Source organism: Capra hircus, chromosome 28 (assembly GCF_001704415.2).
Source record: "Capra hircus breed San Clemente chromosome 28, ASM170441v1, whole genome shotgun sequence".
Classification (NCBI taxonomy): domain Eukaryota; kingdom Metazoa; phylum Chordata; class Mammalia; order Artiodactyla; family Bovidae; genus Capra; species Capra hircus.
This window is the reverse complement of record NC_030835.1, coordinates 39,256,195-39,277,574: the sequence shown is the minus strand read 5'-3', so window position 1 is coordinate 39,277,574 and position 21,380 is coordinate 39,256,195. Positions and strand designations below refer to the sequence as shown.

The 21,380-nt window shown below is 41.3% G+C and overlaps 1 protein-coding gene across 1 annotated transcript in view; it reads right to left on the bottom strand.

Annotated features, from left to right (window-relative positions):
- Nucleotides 1-21,380, bottom strand: part of PCNX2 (pecanex homolog 2 (Drosophila)) — a 309,639-nt gene that overhangs the window by 177,847 nt on the left and 110,412 nt on the right. The window contains exons 16-17 of the mRNA XM_018042531.1: nucleotides 5,196-5,305; nucleotides 3,639-3,735 (exon numbers count right to left, since the gene is read on the bottom strand). Coding sequence (XP_017898020.1) covers nucleotides 3,639-3,735; nucleotides 5,196-5,305 — 207 coding nt within the window. The remainder of the gene's footprint in view (nucleotides 1-3,638; nucleotides 3,736-5,195; nucleotides 5,306-21,380) is intronic.

Here is a 21,380-nt window from a genome sequence, read left to right as displayed (position 1 = left end):
GTCTCATAAACATATTGATTCCCCAGGGCAAGTGAATCAGAATAGGAGGATGGGCTGGAAAACTGAGCATATCATGTTTCCTAGGGACTTCTCATATAAACTAAAATGTAAGGGAGAGACAGACAGACAGACAGACAGGCATAGGGAAAGAGCAAGAGAGTAAGACAGCCAGAGAGAGACAAAAAGAAACAAAATCAAGAGGGAAATTTCCTTGCACTAGGAAATAAATGGTATTACACCACCAAAAACTGTAAAAGCTGAATTTGAGAGTCCCTTTAAAATATTATAAGTAGATGAGAAATCTTTCAGAGAAATGAACACACACATCATATTAAATCACCTACAAGTTATGTGCTCTACATTGTACGAAGCATTTCAAATAATACTAAAGTCAAGTGAGGCAACACCTAACCCATCACAGCTAACCATACTAATGAAATGCCATCTGTGTATGCTAGGTAAATTTCTCATCGGATTTCATTGTAATTCACAGATTATTTTACTGCAAATAAATCAGAAAACATCTTCATCATTCATGAAACCAAGGGGGGAGAGTTATTTCACAGATATCCATGGGAAACTCTTGGATTGACTCAGGCCACCCTATCAGTTCTATAGAAATTAATCTGGGAGTGTGAGTTTGATCTCATCCCTGTAATTTTTCTGATATAAATAATAGAGGTCTGGTTGTCGACACTACATTTGGATGTCAAGTGTCTTCTTTCTTTGTTAGCTGGCACCTCATCAGTCCCGGAAGCTTCACCTCACACCCTACTTTTAAGTGTGTCTCAGCCCTAAAATTAATGACACAATTACACAGTGGTGAATGTCAATTATATCTCAATAAAACTGGAAATAAACATTAAATTCAATAATTAACAAACCCTTATTCCTAGTAAGTGATTTGTGTTTTGATTCCCTGCGGTAACCAATGCTCAGTGCTTTAGCTTGAACACTAACCACACTCAAAGAAAGGCACAGAGGTCTGAATATGAATTCTTTTAAATGCTACTGCGTTGGCTATAATTCTTGCACATTGTCTCGAAATGGTGAATTGCATTTAACTCTTCTAAATTCAGTGGAATGCACTGAGCACCCACTAGGCATGAGGCACTGGTGCTGTGGTGCACGTGTGCGTGCCCAGTCACTAAGCTGTGTCCAACTCTTTGCACTCCCACGGACTAGAGCCCAGAGGCCAGGACAAATGAGATTCATCTCCTGGCTGGGGGAGCTTGCAATCACTATCCCATGAAATGGTTTTTGCTTGATCTCTTATTCCTAGAGAAACAAACAAACAAATAAAAAAACACACACAGGAAAAGCAAGGCTGGGAGACAGCAGACTGCTCCAAGCTCAGTACTCAAGTGAGAGATTATCTAATCAATGAGCTTTGCTTTTCAAACTATTAAGGTTTGTAAGTTGATGCCAAAGAGATACACCTGTTCAAAGGGTGTTTGAAACTGCCCCCAAGCCATTTTCCTGGTGAACAAAGAAAATATTATTCCTTTACAGCCTTTATTTTCTTTCTTTTTTTTTTATGTAAGAAAACTTTAAACCAAATTCTACATTGATGAATAACTGGGGAAAATATTTGAATATTTGTTTGCTTATAGGAGATACCATGTAAAGTGTATCTGACCTAAAACAATTCCATAAATGATCATTTCCTTCCCTTCATGGAGGCTAATTTTCTCTGCTTTGACCTGAGCCCCATGCAAATCCCTCACACAGTTCAACCCCTGGGGCCCTATACCCAAGGAGTAGATTTCACTTACATCATCTTCAAGACCAAGATATGGGGGAGAGAATTGTATCAGCATGGCATTGACACTAGGAAAACTAAAAACTGGATATGTGGTGCAAGAAAAGCTTTTAATTCTGTTACAAACCTATTAGAGAAATTTAGGAGAAGTTAAGAAAAAAACACACCTTTCTCTATTCCCTCCAAAATTCTCATATATAAACACATATGAATTATAGGAAAAACATTTTGCAAGCAACTGTTTAATATTATCTTATATAAATAAATCTGATTAGTAAAAAGTGTGTCATTCAAATCTATTGAAATAATTTAAATAAGAACTATGCATTATAAACCTATCAAGCTTAAACAATTATATATGCATTTTATATATGCATATATACATAAACATTATATAACATATGAAGAACAGTGTATATATATGTATATAGTGAGGAAAATTTTAAGAATATATATGTTCATGTAAACCTGTTTATATAGTACTTCACACAAAGAAGTATTTCTGGGGAATGTGAACTAAATGACAAAAGGTGTACATCTTGCTATGTAAGAAAATTAAAAATATAGAATAATATTTTTTCTAATAAATACACCTTCCTGAACTTCATTAGCTTTCAAAATAAAAATATCAATTTGAAATCAGAAAAACAGCCGATGTAAAATTTTATAACATTATGATACAGACCTGGTTGGGAATTTCATTGCAAAGATAATCATATGTATGTGACTTAAATGTATATATCTAAATTTATATATTTTTGCATTACCCTTCTCTCAATCACATACATATGTACATTTCCTGTCATAATTGGGAGGGAGGGGCTGAAGAGAATTTCTTGCCCCTAGATTTAATGTACATGGTCTCTCACTCACTCTTTTTTAAAAAAAATTATTTTATTATTATTATTTTCAATATTGTATTGGTTTTGCCATACATCAACATGAATCCGCCACGGGTGTGTACGTGTTTCCAATTCTGAACCCCCCTCCCACCTCCCTCCCCATACCATCCCTCTGGGTCATCCCAGTGCACCAGCCCCAAGCATCCTGTATCCTGCATCGAACCTAGACTGGCAATTTGTTTCTTATATGATATTATACATGTTTCAATGCCATTCTCCCAAATCATCCCACCCTCTCCCTCTCCCCACAGAGTCCAAAAGACTGTTCTATACATCTGTGTCTCTTTTGTACAGCCTTTAGTTTCTTTCTTCCTTCATTTCCTCCTTCCTTTTCCTCTTCTGTGCTCCAACCAATATGGCGGCCTCGTCCACAAAATCCTAGCATGCATGCCAAGTCACTTCAGTCATGTCTGACTCTGCAATTATATGGACCATAGCCCACCCTGGCTTCTCTGTCCATGGGATTCTCCAGACAAGAATACTGGGTTGCCATGCCTTCCTCCAGGGGATTTTCCCAACTCAGGGATAGAACCCACGTCTCTTACGTCCCCTACATTGGCAGGTGGGTTCTTTACCACCTGGGAAGCCCACAACATCCTAGCCATAAGGCTAAAGCCCAAGGGTCCCTCCCAAGGGATGTGCAGATGTCAACCTTGAATCAAAATACACAGGAAGGAATGCCTTGAACTCAGCAGGAGACAGAGGCAGAAGATGCAGAGAGGACTGCAGTTTGGCTGAACATTTAATGGGCAAGCTCTATTCATGCCCATCCTGCCTGTTATTTGGGGCCAGTAGTGCATGGAACTGTCTGAAGGTGGCTCATTTGAATATCCAGGCAAATTGCATTAGACCGAACAGCATCTGCCTTCCAGAGACTCAGAGTGTCTACACCCTTTGAGCAGGCAGCTCAACAGTCTACTTCACACCAAGTCAAGTGATGCTCCCTCATACATTATACAGCACAAATGTCTTACCACAGACTCTTTCATCTTCATGGGCAGAGGGTCTGAAGCTAACTCTTCTAGATTTTGATGTAAAAATTTATGAAGCAATTTGCACTGAATAAAGGACCTGAAAATGGAAAAAATACACAAGTTTTACTTTTCAAAATATGTACCTTAAAAAAAAAAATGCAGAATCTTGGGCCCCACTCTAGACCTGAATCAGAATCTGCAGTGTAACACGATCCTCAGGTGATTCCCATCATATTAAAATTCAAGAAATACTGCTTTAGTCTAAAAAAAAAGATGTGCCTATTTCAAAGTCTGAGGGAAACAGCTTCACCTTTGACCTCACACTCACAAAGGACAAAAGCCAGTGTTCTCTCCTTTAAATTGTTCATAATGTAGAAAAAAAAAAAAAAGGGAGTGTGTACAGGTGATCACAAAGACAATGGGTGGATTTTCAAATTCCATCCAGATTAAAGCTGTCCACAGCAGGTACGGGTCCCATTGACCATCATGAGCTAGCTAAGCTCACAGAGATTATTTCAGCCAGCCCTCAATGAGGTAAAATATTTGTTAAGAAAATCTGTGCAAATGATATTTAAATTTTCTGATTTTCCACGTCTTTCATTTTGCTGCACCTGACGGCCTAAAACTATCACTTTTTCTGCTCCCCCCAAACACTTACATCTGCTTTTATAACTTAAGTCAGTATCTCCCCTGTGTTAGTCCCTTCATCATGTCCAAGTCTTTGTGACTCTACAAACTGTAGCCTACCAGGCTCTTCTGTCCATGGAATTCTCTAGGCAAGAATACTGGAGTGGGTTTGCCATTTCCTTCCCCAGGGGATCTTCCCTACCCAGGGATCGAATCTAGGTCTCTGCATCTCCCATAAACGTGGTCAAATGAGATGGTTGATGCCTAACTGAATTGATTGACTGGTACCTAGAACTATGGCATCACCTGAAGGGTTTTCAGGTCCAAAGTGCATATTTATCAAATACTTAAAAGATACAAAGAAAGGAAAGATTTGAAGATATATTTTCTAGTGACTAAGGGTTATTATTACACACATTTTAAAACTTTGGCACAGACTTCACTTTAAATCCAGAGGGCACTGGCCATACTAAGAACAAAAAGCAACAAAACAAAACCTTTCCTTCCAGAGATGCGAGTCTAGTCTCCCCAGGGTAGACTTTATCCCTCTGGCATAAAGGCAGTGATGCCACTTCACGGACCCAGAGGGACTACTTGTCAAGGTTGGTGCTTCTCATACAATTCCCCAAGGGAGGGTCAAAGACAGTGCCTGGGTACAAGAGGACATCTATCACTGGCTTTGTGAGTTTTACCCCAAAAGCACCAGGGCCAAGGTTCAGTATGTCCTTGAACTTGACCTCTGGTTTTCATTCATTTCTGGTTAGTCCCGGGTTTCTCTCACCATCACCCAGGGACCAGCAGTTTAACAGGGAAAGAGTTCAAGCACCCTGAGCACTGGATGAGAGGGTGAGGCTGCAGGGCCAGTGGATAGCTCTGTGTGTGTGTGTGTGTGTGTGTGTGTGTGTGTGTGTGTGTGTGTGTGTTACTCACAAGAGCACAGAAGGGTCGCTGCTCTGCCTGCTCAGATGGTAGGAAAGTGCAACCAAGAGGCCACAGAAAGCTGAAAACAGTGCCGGGATGTGCTGCGTGCTCCAGGGTTCCTGAGCAAAAGATCAGAGAGCCAAGTCATTCCACGGCTGGGTGTGGAAGAGCAGGATTGCATTCCAGAACATACTTAGCTGGCCTCCCCAAGGTCCAGCTGGATAGACATGGTGCTCTGGGATCATTCCCACCAGTGGACATGCAAGCACCTGATGGCTCCTGGAAATCTTGCCCATGAATGTGCCAGCATTGATTTTGAGGGGGCATTTCAAACAAATTGTACACGGAGATCAGCCCTGGGATTTCTTTGGAAGGAATGATGCTAAAGCTGAAACTCCAGTACTTTGGCCACCTCATGCGAAGAGCTGACTCATTGGAAAAGACTCTGATGCTGGGAGGGATTGGGGGCAGGAGGAGAAGGGGATGACAGAGGATGAGATGGCTGGATGGCATCACTGACTCGATGGACGTGAGTCTGAGTGAACTCCGGGAGTTGGTGATGGACAGGGAGGCCTGGTGTGCTGCGATTCATGGGGTCACAGAGTCGGACACGACTGAGCGACTGAACTGACTGACTGACTGATAAGAATATTTAACTTCATCTTTTCTGAAATTAAGTACAGGACTTTATAAGATGAAACATTAAACACATGTTGCTGCTTTTGAATTCAATACAATACTTAATAACAACTATAAAGATTGTATTTATTAATATTTATTTAATCAATGGTTTAAAAGGGAGTGAGTACATGCGAGCTCAGTCACTTCAGTCATGCCCAATTTTTTGTGACCCTATGGACTGTAGCCCGCCAGGCTCCTTTGTCCATGGGATTCTGCAAGCAAGAATACCAGAGTGGGTTGCCATGTCCTCCTCCAGGGGATCTTCCTGACCCAGGGATTAAATCCGCATCTCCTGTGCGTGTGTCAATGTGGCATAAGAAACCAAATCAACTAGTGGACTTAGGCTCCGTGAAGAGAAAAACGGCTCAAAAGGAAAACAGCAAGATACTTCACAATTAATTGGATATCAGCCCAGATGCCAATAACCGAGGCACTGCACCCAGGGCAAAGAAGAAACACAGGAAATATGTGTTCCCATTGTGAGCAGTGCAGTGATCTGGGACCAAGGTCTCCTTCCTGATAGAAGCATCATGTCTTTTACACAAGGAAGGAAACCTCTGTATATTTAGCCTTTTCAACCTCCTCCATCAAGAGAATCTGCCAATGGCTTCTGAAAGCTGGACCGAGGAAAGGACTCCAAGACTTCTCCCTTAAGATTTTGATCCCTTAACTCACCGAGTGCCTTATTTGATAAGGACAAATTGTTCATTTGCTTAAAATCAAAAATACAAGTGACTGAGTCAAGCGTGCTCAGATTATACTTGTAACCACTCAGATGGCCTGAAGGAGTTTACGTTATACCGGGAACAGAGAGGGGTTTCAGTTTCACAAGTCTCTCCCTCCTAGACATTAAAATGCATTCCTTCTGTCTCTGCCCCAGTCCTGTCTCTCCAGGACCTGGAGAGCAGTATCTGGAAGGAACTGAAAGCACGCAGCCTCTCAGGGGCTGCAGAGCTGCAGCGGAGCAGTCAGGAGGCAAGGCCAGCCGCTGACGCACCTCCAGGCGTCCAGTCTCCACCAAGGGCTCCTCCAAGCTCTCAGATCACTATTCTCAGGGCTAGCGCAGGGAGTCTCTGGGGTCCTGAAGGCTCCAAGGCTTCACCTGTTATTTTCCTGATTCTTCCCATCAATTTTGCCAATGAATTCCAGAGCAGTGAGAAAAGCATTCTCTGCCTTCCTCTTCTCTTCCCTTTGGAGTCAGCAAAGTGCCCTCTCAGCCCCCTCTTCCCATGCCCAGGGACAGGGGTCCTTCCTTCTTTCTTGGGCTGACCTGCTCTTCATGCCCACGAAGTCCTCCTCTTAGTCCACACACATCCCTGACATGGAGGACAGATATCCTCTCTTTTAAAAATTTGTTTAATTGGAGACTAATTACTTTACAATATTGTAGTGGTTTTTGCCATACATTGACATGAATCAGCCATGGGTGTACATGTGTTCCCCATCCTGAACCCCCCTCCCACCTCCCTCTCCATCCCATCCCTCAGGGTCATCCCAGTGCACTCGCGCTGAGCACCCTGTTTCATGCATTGAACCTGGACTGACAATCTATTTCACATATGGTAATATACATGTTTCAATGCCATTCTCCCAAATCATCCCGCCCTCGCCTTCTCCCACAGAGTCCAAAAGTTTTTTCTTTTGTCTCTTTTGCTGTCTCACATACAGGGTCATCATTACCATCTTTCTAAATTCCATATATATGCATTAATATACTGTATTGGTATTTTCTTTCTGACTTACTTTGCTCTGTATAATAGGATCCAGTTTCATCCACCTTATTAGAACTGATTCAAATGCATTTTTTAATGGCTGAGTAATATTCCTTTGTGTATATATACCACAGCTTTCTTATCCATTCATCTGCTGATGGACATCTAGGTTGCTTCCATGTCCTGGCTATTTTAAACAGTGCTGCAATGAACACTGGGGTACATGTGTCTGTTCCTGGTTTCCTTGGTGTGTATGCCCAGCAGTGGGATTGCTGGGTTGTATGGCAGTTTTATTTCCAGTTTTTTAAGGAATTTCCACACTGTTCTCCATAGTGGCTGTACTAGTTTGCATTCCCACTAACAGTGTAAGGGAGTTCCCTTTTCTCCACACCCTCTCCAGCATTTATTGCTTGTAGACTTTTGGATAGCAGCCATTCTGACCAGCATGAGATGGTACCTCATCGTGGTTTCAATTTGCATTTCTCTGATAATAAGTGATGTTGAGAATCTTTTCATGTGTTTGTTAGCCATCTGCATGTCTTCTTTGGAGAAATGTCTGTTTAGTTCTTTGGCCCATTTTTTGATTGGGTCATTTATTTTTCTGGAATTGAGCTGCAGGAGCTGCTTGTATATTTTTGAGATTAATTCTTTGTTAGTTGCTTCATTTGGTATTTTTTTCTCCCATTCTGAAGGCTGTCTTTTCACCTTGCTTATAGTTTCCTTCATTGTGAAAAAGCTTTTAAGATTAATTAGGTCCCATTTGTTTATTTTTGCTGTTATTTCCATTACTCTGGGAGGTGGGTCATAGAGGAGCCTGCTGTGATTTATGTCAGAGTGTTTTGCCTATGTTTTCCTCTAGAAGTTTTATAGTTTCTGGTCTTATGTTTAGATCTTCAATCCATTTTGAGTTTATTTTTGTGTGTGGCGTTAGAAAGTGTCCTAGTTTCATTCTTTTACAGGTGGTTGACGAGTTTTCCCAGCACCAGGTATTAAAGAGATTGTTTTTTCTCCATTGTATATTCTTGCCTCCTTTGTCAAAGACAAGGTGTCCATAGGTGCATGGATTTATCTCTGGGCTTTCTATTTTGTTCCATTGATCTATATTTCTGTCTTTGTGCCAGTACCATACTATCTTGATGACTGTAGCTTTGTAGTATAGCCTGAAGTCAGGCACGTTGACTCCTCCAGTTCCATTCTTTCTCAAGACTGCTTTGGCTATTCGAGGTTTTTTTTATTTCCATACAAATTGTGAAATTATTTGTTCTAGTTCTCTGAAAAATACCGTTGGTAGCTTGATAGAGATTGCATTGAATCTATAGATTGCTTTGGGTAGTATACTCATTTTCACTATATTGATTCTTCTGATCCATGAACATGGTATATTTCTCCATCTATTTGTGTCCTCTTTGATTTCTTTCATAAGTGTTTTATAGTTTTCTATACATAGGTCTTTTGTTTCTTTAGGTAGATTTATTCCTAAGTATTTTATTATTTGCATTGCAATGGTGAATGGAATTGTTTCCTTAATTTCCCTGTTTTCTCATTGTTAGTGTATAGGAATGCAAGGGATTTCTGTATATTAATTGTATATCCTGCAACTTGACTAAATTCATTGATTAGCTCTAGTAATTTTCTGGTGGTGTCTTTAGGGTTTTCTATGTAGAGGATCATGTCATCTGCAAACAGTGAGAGTTTTACTTCTTCTTTTCCAATATGGGTTCCTTTTATTTCCTTGTCTTCTCTGATTGCTGTGGCTAAAACTTCCAAAACTATGTTGAATAGTAATGGTGAGAGTGGGCACCCTTGTCTTGTTCCTGACTTTAGGGGAAAAGCTTTCAATTTTTCACCACTGAGGATAATGTTTGCTGTGGGTTTACCATATATGGCTTTTATTATGTTGCTTTATGGAGGCTTTTTTTAAAAATCATAAATGGATATTGAATTTTGTCAAAGGCTTTCTCTGCATTTATTGAGATAATCATATGGTTTTTATCTTTCAATTTGTTAATGTGGTGTATCACATTGATTGATTTGCAAATATTGATGAATCCTTGCATCCCTGGGATAAAGCCCACTTGGTCATGATGTATGATCTTTTAAATATGTTGTTGGATTCTGTTTGCTAGAATTTTGTTAAGGATTTTTGCATCTATGTTCATCAGTGATATTGGTCTGTAGTTTTCTTTTTTTCATTGGTCCCTACTGCCTTGCCTGGTTGGATGACATCACTGACTCAATGGACATGAGTTTGAGCAGACTCAGGGCAATAGTGAAGGACAGGGAAGCCTGGTATGCTGCAGTTCATGGGGCTGCAAAGAGTCAGATACGACGTAGCAACTGAACAAAAACTTCCCTGCCTATAAAGATGTTGAGGTTGCTGACATTTTTATGAAACTAACATGATATTGTAAACCAACTAGCTGTCAATAAAGTAAAATAAAAATGCAAAGGTTCCCCACCTCAGTTACCCTGCAAAGCCAGGGTACTCTCTCCTCTCCTCCAGTGCCCCCGTCAGCCTTGCAGGATGCTCCTGACCTGCCACTGCTTCTGTCACGTGGGGCATCTCCTCACAGCACAGGCTTCAAGGCAAGCCAATGTGGATTTGAATCCTAGTCCTGCCAGGGATGAGCTGCGTGGCCTTGGTTAAGTTACTTTACATCTCATCTCTGAACACTGTGTTAGCTTGCTGTTCTTCAGAAAATAACACATACACCAGGGTTGCTGCAAGGGTACTTTTCTATACACCCGGCCATTTTTTAAAGTTGTTGGTTATGAGAGGTTCACTGCAGCCTCTACTTGGTGACTGGTACCCAGTGCTCTGTGCCAGACTGTCCTGGGCTGTTTCCTCTCCTTCTATCCACAGTCAGCTGGTCCTAATGTGTCATTGATGCACCTTGCAATGCACCTCCAATTGGTCCCTTCCTTTTATTGCATCCAACTGGCTCAGCTTTCCACTGTCTCATTCCAGGGCTATTGTTAACCGCTTCAAAATGGGAAGATCTAACGATGGTCTCCACATCCCTCCCCACAACACTCCTCATTCCACTGACCCCATGATTCATCCCCCTTGTAATAAAAGAGTGGACCTCCTTCCATAAAATGCAAATCAGTTACATGATTGCCCTCAATCAGTATTTTTCAGAGATTCCTATTGCCTCCCAAAATAATCTACTCCACAGGAAGCTAATAACCCAACTAGGATCTGGCCCAAGCTCAACTCTTCAGCCTCCTTCTACACATTTAGGAGAGTCACAGCAGCAAAACCATAAAAATGTGTTGCCTCTTGTCCCCACCACCCCACCTTCATGTACAACATTTCATCTGCCCAGAGAGCTCTTCCACAATGAACCAAGTTCATTCACCTCTGCCTGGTGAACTCCTATCCATGCTTCAGTGCCCAGTATAAAAAGTCCCAACTGCTTGGTGCAATCTCCCTCACTTCCCAGACAAATAGAAGCTCTCCCCTTGCATTAGAACCATCTTTAATACACATCTACATCAATTTTTAAGATATCTTAGTCCTGTTACTTGTGGGCATGGGTAGGAGTTGCCCTCTCAGGATTCTCTGGGGAGGGGCAGTTTGCATCTCCCTTGGAATGATGCTGAAGCTGAAACTCCAGTACTTTGGCCACCTCATGTGAAGAGTTGACTCATTGGAAAAGACTCTGATGCTGGGAGGGATTGGGGGCAGGAGGAGAAGGGGATGACAGAGGATGAGATGGCTGGATGGCATCACTGACTCGATGGACGTGAGTCTGAGTGAACTCCAGGAGTTGGTGATGGACAGGGAGGCCTGGCGTGCTGCAATTCATGGGGTTGCAAAGAGGTGGACAGGACTGAGTGACTGAACTGAACTGAACTGACCTGTACTTGGCACCAATGTTACCACATCAACCCATCCTTGAGAGAATGACTACACAATTACAGTTTTCATGATTACATTCATCCCTCTTCTATGACCCTTGTGTAAAAAATGTTTCAACAAGGAAAGAAGATGGGGCTGGGTGTGAGTGGGAGGGAGGCTCAAGAAGAAGGGGATATATGTATATTTACAGCTGATTCACAATTGTTGTTCGGCAGAAAGTAGCACAACACTGTAAAGCAAATATCCTCCAATTAAAAAAAAAAAGAAATATTCTTGTGCAGTTCACCACCTTCAATATCACCTTGGCAGAAAGGATTTCAATAATAAAGATATATAAAACATTATATAGATTAAAAAAGAAAGAAAGAAAGAAAAGAAGGTGAAGAAAATAGGTAGCTTAGATCGAATGTGGGTCAGGCAGTAAAATGCCACAGAAATGATAGACTATCGGAGCAAAGATATCTCATGAACTTAAAACTAATTTTTTTCATTCCAACCACACCCCCAGTGACAGGCAATTTATTCTGGAACTTGGGAGTTTTAGTCTTTCTTGAAAGTTCATTCGCCCAACATTTATTGGCCACCTCCCAGGTGCAGGCACCAAGGAGCACAACTCTGTGGAGAACAGCACAGGTGTCGAGGGAGGGAAGAATACAAGTAATTGTGATGAGGAGTGACAGGCAATGCACAGGGAAGTGCCTGGTGCTGGGTGCTCGCTGGGCAGGAAGCAGAGGTTCCAATGAGTCCAGAGAGTGGCATTTAAGTGGAGCCTCACACAGAAGAAATGCGGAGAATACCATCCTTCCCCTGCAGTGGCTTCTGGGAGGCCCAAGCTGGGCTCTGGGGGTACTGGGGGTTCATGGAGCTGACCCCTGCCATCCTTACCTATACTCTTCCTCTCCCTGCTCTGGACACCCACCTGAACCTTCTCCTCTTTCATCCCATACTTGGTTGTTACAAAAACATGGACAAAAAGTTTTCCAAAAGACAGAAACCTGCTAAACGCCATTTCCTCCCTCTGATTTCTCTGTGCTTGCCTCTTTGCATGTTTAATTCACAATTTCGTGAAGGTAGAGGCCTTCCTTTCAAATGCAGCCCATTAAGAATGCAAAACAGAAAAAATCACTATGAGAAGGATTTAGTAACCATGACCATGAAAATAATGGTCCCCAAAAGGAACAAGGAGAAACAAATCAGGGGAATATATGTCAGCAGAAGCGGATTCCAGGCTCATCACTTCCTGGAATGAATGATTCTGTGGAAGCGACTTAGTGGTTCAGCTTCTGCTTCTGTAAAAAGGTGACAATGACACCCTTCCTGAAATATTGCTGCAATGCCTTAATGATATTTGAAACGGCCTTCCATGGTGCAAAGTAGTATGCTAATGTTAGTTTTTTATTAATTGGAAAAGAAAGGACACCCATGATGGATGGTCTTTGCAGACAATAAATTAAAGTGAAACTAAATATACTTAAATAATTAAGTTTACCTACTTTTATTCACCCAATACCCTTATCTAATTCTTTTCTCATTTACTCTCTACTTAATTAAATCTCTGCAGTGCAAACGTGAAAGGACAGCTCCTAGTACTGAGGGACTCTCCTTCTTTACCTACTAAACTAGCAGTTAGTAGGCAAGAGAACAGGAGGTAAAAATATCTAACGTGAAACAGTGGAGTTAGAGGGGAGGGACATTGCCCTCCCTCTACTTCTTAGCATTTATCTCAGCTTGTCACTACAGGTCTGTATAAAGATCATTTGATTAATCTGTGATCCCTCCACTGGGTCGAGCCTATTGACAGCAGAGACTCATGTTTTACCCCAATGTTTTCTGAACACTCTGTGCAGGGCCCAGGCCCTGAAAGGTCCTTAATAAATATGTATGGTACCAATGCCCTAGATTTGAATAACCGTTACTTCCTTACTCTGCAATGCAGACCTAAGAAGGGAACTGCCCAGATCATTTTATTTAGGTATCTACAAGAACACAGAAGGTTGGTTTTTCCCAGCGCAGAGCAGTAGTTAAAAGCATGGGCTCTGGTGCAGGACTGCCGGTTCCCTCCCAACTCTGCTGATTATTAGCACAAAGATACTGGGCAAACTTTTAAGCCTGTTTCCTTTTTGGGTGATGCTAGTGATAAAGACTGTTTCCCTGGTGGCTCAGATGGTAAAGAATCTGCCTGCAATGCAGGAGACCTGGGTTCGATCCCTGGATCAGGTAGATCCCCTGGAGAAGGGAATGGCAACCCACTCCAGTATTCTTGCTTGGAGAATTCCATGGACAGAGGAACCTGGTGGGCAAAGAACCCACCTGCCAATGCAGGAGACATAAGAGATAGGATCATTTGTTAGATGAATGAACAGCTCTGTGGCCACAGGGACAGGACAAAAGGGACAGTATTTCCTTTAACAATGTAAAAATGAGATGACGCTAGAGTGGCACACTTATTCTTCCAAGAAGCAGGGTGAGGTGAAGGCTGGCAAGGAGTTCAAATTCCAGGTGTGGCTGTGTGTATTTTCCACCCCAACCTCAGATCCTCACACAACTCTTCCCAGAAAGAACCTGGGCTCCTCTGAGCTTGGGCAGACTCCAAAAAGGCAGACCCCCTGGATCTCCCTAGGCTTTCTACTGGCAACACCCTCAAGCTCCAAGTTCTTTGCCTTGTTCATTTTTTCAACAGATGCAGTTATATAATATGCAAAATAGGAGGCAATTTTCTCATGAAATCATGGCTAGAAAGACTATTTGGATATATACAAGTTATTTTTTCATGTTTAGAATGCCAACATTTGCAAAACCATGCCGTCTTCAGGAAAGATTATTTTCAATTTGGAAGATGTCTTCTTAACTGAGAATATCATCCCTTCAAATTATAAATCAAATAATAAAATAGAGAGAATGGAAGAGACTCACTCAAAGTGGCAAGATCAGGACCAAGCCCCTACTTCAGTGTACTGTACCTTACACCACCCTAAACACTTCTACAGCCAACTGTGCAAAGTGTGTGGACATCTCATGACTTCCCATTTCAAAAGGCTGGGTATCACTGTAAATGATAGAAGTTCCCAGCTTTAGAGGTTGTTTCATTATTGTATCTCTGCCATTCAATAGTGTTGGACATCTTTTTAGATACCTGCCTGTTTTAGGGTTTGTTATAACACGTGGTAGGGTGATAGCCCAAAGGAAGAAGTTATTTGTGAGGGGCTCAGAGGCAGATTTCTAGAGGCCTGACTAAAGAGCTTGGTTGCAAAGGAATGAACTTGAGAAGAGCATATCTCAAGTCATGCAAGGGTGTAATTCTTCAAGGCTATATGAACCTGCACTCAAGCATGGCCTGGGTATGCTAAAGAATGTATACTTCTAGGTTAATTCTAAAGGTACCACGCTAACTCACAGACTTAGAGAATGAATTTATGGTTAGCAGGGATGAAGGATGGGGGAAAGGGATAGATTGGGAGTCTGGGACTGACATGTACACATTGCTACATTTAACACGGATAACCAACAAGGACCTACTGTATAGCACAGGAAACTGCTCAGTGTTGCGTGGCAGCGAAGATGGGAGGGGAGTCTAGGGGAGAATGGATACATGTATATGTATGGCTGAGCTCCTTTTCTGTCCAAATGAAGCTATCACAAAAGTTGTTATACTCCAATATAAAATAAGAAGTTTAAAATTAAAAACTTAAAAAAGATTTTAAAAGGTACCACTCTCAAACATATATGAAGTTCACAGGAAGAATTAAGCATGCAGAAAATACACTGAAGGGAAATAACCTTTCTGGTTTATCAACCCCAAACTTTCTGCACTGGGAAGAGAGACAGCTGGGTGCCACTGACTGAAGATAAAACTAAAGGAAATAATCTTTGACATCAGCAAGGGAATCTGGATGTAATTTAAGGAAAAACTTCCTGACGTTGATGACTCAATAAAGTACAATTAGGGAAACATTAGCATTTCCTTTTCCCAATTATTTTAAAACCCAGATATTTTCCATGGAGAGTTAAGAGACAAGCTTGCCTGAGAAAGAAGGAAGAAGAAACTGCTGGAAATGTCTCTTCTTATGCTTTCACTGCTTTTACAGCTCTGCAATTTAACACACACACAACTAAATAAACAAACTGAGAACAAGAAGCAACTATTCAGGATCATTTTACAAAACTGAGATTTGTGGTGGAGGGGACACAGAAAGATAAAATGGCTTTGTCCATTTCTTCCATTCCTTTCTCCTTAATCTGACAGTCCCCCTCCAGGCTGTTCAGTCCCGAGTCACTGCACCTACTACTCCCTGCAGGGCCTGGGCTTGCCTCCCTGTCCAGGCTCTTTGGGCAGGTCTGCCCTGCACGGGTGGGAACCCTGTAAAAGACTAACTGTGGGATGGATGGGGCTTTCCACAGACTCAGGAGCAGCTAAGGAGCCAAACTTCTAGCAGGAGTTGAGCCCGTCAAGTTCAGAAATATAGTAAAAAAAAAAAATGCATTTGAGGATGTTTATATTTCTTAATTTTTTAAATGTATTTTAATAAATAAATTATTTATTTGGCCACACTGTGCAGCATGTGGGATCTCAGTTCCCCAAATTAGGGATTGAACCCCTGTCTCCTGCAGTAGAAGCAGGGAGTCTTAACCACTGGATCACTAGGGAAGTCCCAGGATATTTTAATTTTAATTTTGGGACAGAGGAGAAAACATTGACACTTGAGGAAGATCAGAACCACAGATCTGAAGAAGGATTTTGCAAGAAAATGATCAAATGCACTGGGTATTTTATCTGAAAAGTTTAGTTTATTGCTCAAATAGTCTTATTTCTGCAAAGAGAAGTAGAAAGGAAGAGAGGAGATACTGACTGACATTTTTAATGGACTTTTTAAAATATAGTAGAACACCTGACATTTAAAATAAAGTTTCATATTTTAAATGTACATGTTTGTCTTGAATATTACGTAAGTATATAAAATTTATTTTAAACACATATATACACAAATATACAGAGACACACAAATACACACACACACATATATATACACACAAATACATAAATTTTGAGGGACAGAGATAAGATTTAAAACATGTTATGCACTGATATGAAGTGTATATTATGTGACAGTTTGCTTCAAAAATCAATGTCCCTAATTTGCTTTGAGAGGAGTCTCATGGGCCCCTGAACTGGGAATGATATGGATTGATGAGTGCTGGCTTCATAAAACTCCCACAGGTTTTGAAATATTTTTATGAGGTAGAAATAAAACTGTCTAATAGTCCTACAATTCTGTGGTAGATTTCATATGCATTTGGGAATTCTTTTGATGAAAACGCATAAGGAAGTTCAGCTTTGTATGAAAGTACCTCTCTAAAGAGAATCCTAGTTACAGCATTTTTTTTCTGCAAAATCTGAGACATCTCTATGATGGAATTTACAGGGAAAACAGAGTTTGGTCATAAAGAGAAGCAAATGGACCAGATTTCATTTTGCTATGCCCTTCATATCAGATTCACACACTCATTTTAAGGGAAAAGCAATAGATTTTTGTTAGCCCATTAAACATCAGGGCATTTCTGAATCCAGGTTTTCACATATTCTAAAATAAGACCTAGATCATATCACTTTGATATAAGTCCTATTTCTAGGACTATTTTGACATGAATCTTATATTGAAGTAAAAGAAACTCTGTGCCCCTCAAGTTCCAGAAAGATCAGATTCTGTTAATATCTCACGGCCATGGGTCACCATGCGACTAGCGGGCACTTCCGAGTGTGCACTGGTCACCTCCAAAGCCCCCCCAGCACATCCCACAAAGCTCATCCCACAGCAGCCCTGTTGATATCCCCCATGGTCCCAGAACACCCAGGGGGCAGCCCCAGGACCTAGCAATGAGCTTAGTTCATAACAGCCAGTCAATATGTTTTCAGTAAGTAAATAAATGATCACATTAACAAATACTATGAGTAAGACTTCACTGTCTCCTTGAAGAAGGTTTTCCTTATTTCATACCTTTTTTTCATTTTTGTGAAAAAACAGCATATGTTTATAATTCAAGACTATTTTAATGAGACTTTCCTGCTAGTCTAATGGTTAGGAATCAGTGTTTCCACTGCAGGGGGCCTGGATTCAATCACTTGGGAAAATAAGATCCCACAAGCGACACGCTGTGGTCAAAAAAGGCCAGTTTGACCTTTAAGAATAGGTACTGGAGGAAAATGAGCTCATTCGCTAGCAAGAAAGACTGACAGGTACTACCCAACATAGATAAATGTAGATAAATAAGTACACACACAGAGAGACTTTCTGGAAAATACTGACTGGTGGCTCAGTGATAAAGAACCCACCTGCCAGTGCAGGAGATGCGGGAGATGTGGGTTCGATCCCTGGGTCGGGAAGATCCCCTGGAGAAGGAAGTGGCAACCCACTCCAGTATTCTTGCCTGGAAAATCCCAAGGACAGAAGCCTGGTGGGCTACAGTCCACGAAGTTCCAAAGAGTCAGACACGACTTAGTGACTAAACAAACAAACAAAACCACCCAACATAGATAAATATAGATAAGTAAGCACACAAACACACATACGCACAAACTTTCTGGAAAATACTGCTATTCACCTTCCTTCTCATAGCCCTCTTCTCTGCCATCTGCATTTATTCAATCCAAAAGTTTATAGAGTATCTTTTAGGCAACAGTGGACTTTTTACAGAATATGAAAAGAAACATATATAAACCATAGTCATGACCTTTAGGAGCTCATGGTCAAACTAGGGGTGAAGAAAAGTACTCAGCGAAATAGAACCGATATACCAAGCAAGAGCTTGACTAGCTGCATGACATACACTGTCACGTCCAGACTATAGCCTATCTTTAAAGCCAGGGATCACATTTTAAATATGAGGAAACAGAGCCTTCTACTGTACTACTTATTGTGGGAATATCTGTATTTCCCACAGAACTAATTATATTCAGAATGGATAAGAATCGACATGAACACCAAAAGGACAATATTGCCCACAGAATTCTGGAAGGGAGATACTCCCACTGGCACGGCCAGGACTCGCAGAGTTTTCCATCTCCACTGGGACCACCACTGCTCATAGTGCAGGCCTGGGATTCTTTTCCACCCACCTTCCCCTCTCCCTATCCACCACTCTACAAACTGGACAGCCACCAAATCCTACCAATGCTGATTTCACTACACGTCCTGGATTTGATCCTTTTAAACTCTGTACATCCTATCTAAATCTGACTCCAGATCTTACTTTACTCAACAACTGCATATCCATTTTGAACAACTGAGCTATCATTCTTCCTCCTGTTTTTGTTCCCCCATATCAGTGTCCACTGCCACTGTCAGAGGCGTCCAACATTAGTTTAAGGATCTAACCAATGATGACTGGTTTGGAGACCAATGTGTTGTTGCTGTTTAATCACAAAGTCATGTCCGATTCTCTTGCGACCCCATGGACTGGCGCCTACCCGGCTCCTCTGTCCACGGAATTTTTCAGGCAATACTGGAGCGGGCTGCCTCTCCCTTCTCCAAGGAATCTTCCCCATAACTCAGGGATCGAACCCATGTCTCCTGCATTGCTGGCAGATTCTTTACTGCTGAGCCACCAGGGAAAACCAAGAGATCAATTATACTTGTTCAACTTTCTAGGAGGCGAATGTGACAGAAAGTACTTGCTGCTCATCTAATATTCATCTGCCCTTCTGCCCAACCTTAATAGCTGTCCAGACAGCTAAAAGACTTGTAATTCCCACTCCATCACAGCTAGGAGTGACATGGATCTACCCATAAAATATAATCTGAAGTCTAGAGTAATAAAAGTGAATTACAACTTGGAATTTGTTTTCAGACGTATTACTATTAACAGCACCACCATTATGTTCATTGACATCATCACCATCAACTAATTATGCTATTAATAATAATACTTTCCATTTGTGTTGGTTTTCCACTGCAGTGCAACAAATCCCCACAAACAGTGGCTTAAACAGCACAGTGTATGATCTTGCGGGGTACTGCCTGAGGCATCAGGGCATGGCGTGACTGGTTCCTCTGCTCAGGTCCCATCAGGCTGAAATCCACGAGACTGCATTGTCACCCAAGGCAGCAGTTTTACTGAGACTTGGGTCTTCTTCCAAGCTCACTTCTGGCTGACAGAATTCAGTTTCCTTGCAGCTGTAGGACTGAATTTTCTTGCTGGCTTTTGCTGGGATCTGCGCGAGATCTGACAGGCCATCCTCGTGACACGCAGTCCTCGCCATGGGCCATTTGCAACACTGTTGACTTCTTCCTGGCCACGGGGAGGGTCTCTGCTCTTCCTTCTGTCTCTGACCTCTAAACCTTCTCTTAAAGGGCGTGTCTGACTGGGTCAGACCCATCCAGATAATCTCTCTTCTGACTGACTTCAAGTTAACTGATCAGGGACTTTGGTTACATCTCAAAATCCCTCCACCTCTGCCAGATGCCGTTAACTAATCACAGAGTGACACCTCATTGTACTCCTGGATCACCCACATTCAGAGGGCAGAAATTATACAGTGTGGGCACACCAGGGGGCAGGAGTCTTGGGGCACTCTCAGAATCCTGCCCACCACAGCATTTAATGAAAACCCCTGAGCTAGGCACTTTATATACATTATCAATTTAATTTCATTCACTTCTGACAGCATTCATATGAAGTAGTTATTACTAATCCATTTTACAATTGGAAAAAAACAATGTGAATTAGCCATGTGCCCTTAGGCAAAAGCTTCAGCACTCTGTGTTCACATTCACCACTGGAATATAGAAATGCTATTACCTTCCTTATGTATTACATGGAGTTATTAAAAAAAAGGACAAATGAGAAAACACTTGGGAAATTATTCTGAAAATTAAAGTACCATGGATCTACAAGGTATCTTATATGCCTGCGAATGGTTCTTTTGACTAGAAAAATATATGTATACTTCAAATGTGCTAGGGAGAAGGGCATGGAAGTGACATTTTGAAAAGACATAAGATTTGGAACTGTAATGTTAAGTCTCTTCGTCGCTCTATGGATTTCTATTTCCTCACTTTAAATAATAAAATGGTGCACTGGATGACCCAGAGAGATGATATGGGGAGGGTGGTGGGAGGGGGGGGGTTCAGGATTGGGAACTCATGTACACCCATGGCAGATTCATGTCAATGTATGGCAAAACCAATACAGCATTGTAAAGTAAAATAAATAAATAAATAATAAATAAATAAAATAAAAATAAATACATAATAAAATGAAGGGGCTGGGATAGGGGATGTATAAAGTCTATTTCAGAACTAAAACTATTCTATGAGTTTGTTTTCTATTTATATTAAACATCTGAATGCAGGGGAAAGCCATTGTTTTAGCTGCAACCCTGTAGTACCTGCAAGAATGTGAGCAAACTCTCCCACAGCAGTTGTTAATGATGCTTGGAAAACATTAAATTATAATAATGTACCTCCACCTCTGGATGCCCCTGCCATCAATAAAATAGAATCTCTTTGTAAGGGGTAATAAAAAATAGAAATCATGGTTTTTCCAGACATATAGAAAGCCCAGCTAATTAACTACTGAGCCATTTCTCCAGGCAGCAAATATTCTGGTTGATTCTGTATATCACTGTCAAATAGTTAAGTCAGTGAGGGAGTCCATTTACATGTTACTTGCTACCATCTTGGATGAGTCAAAAAGAATATGAAATTAAAAGAGGAATAAAATTTCTTCCTCTAATTAATATTCCAGACAACAATATTAAACCCCAGTCCCTCAATCTGCTTCAATCAAGTGAGAATAATAAAGATCACGGATATAAATACATATCAAGATCTATATAGAGAAACACATCCTTGGCAAGGCAGCTGACATGCTGAAATTGCTCACAAGGGCCCTTCAATCTATCACTGCGCAGCAGAGATAAAAGGGGAATAAAATCAATTC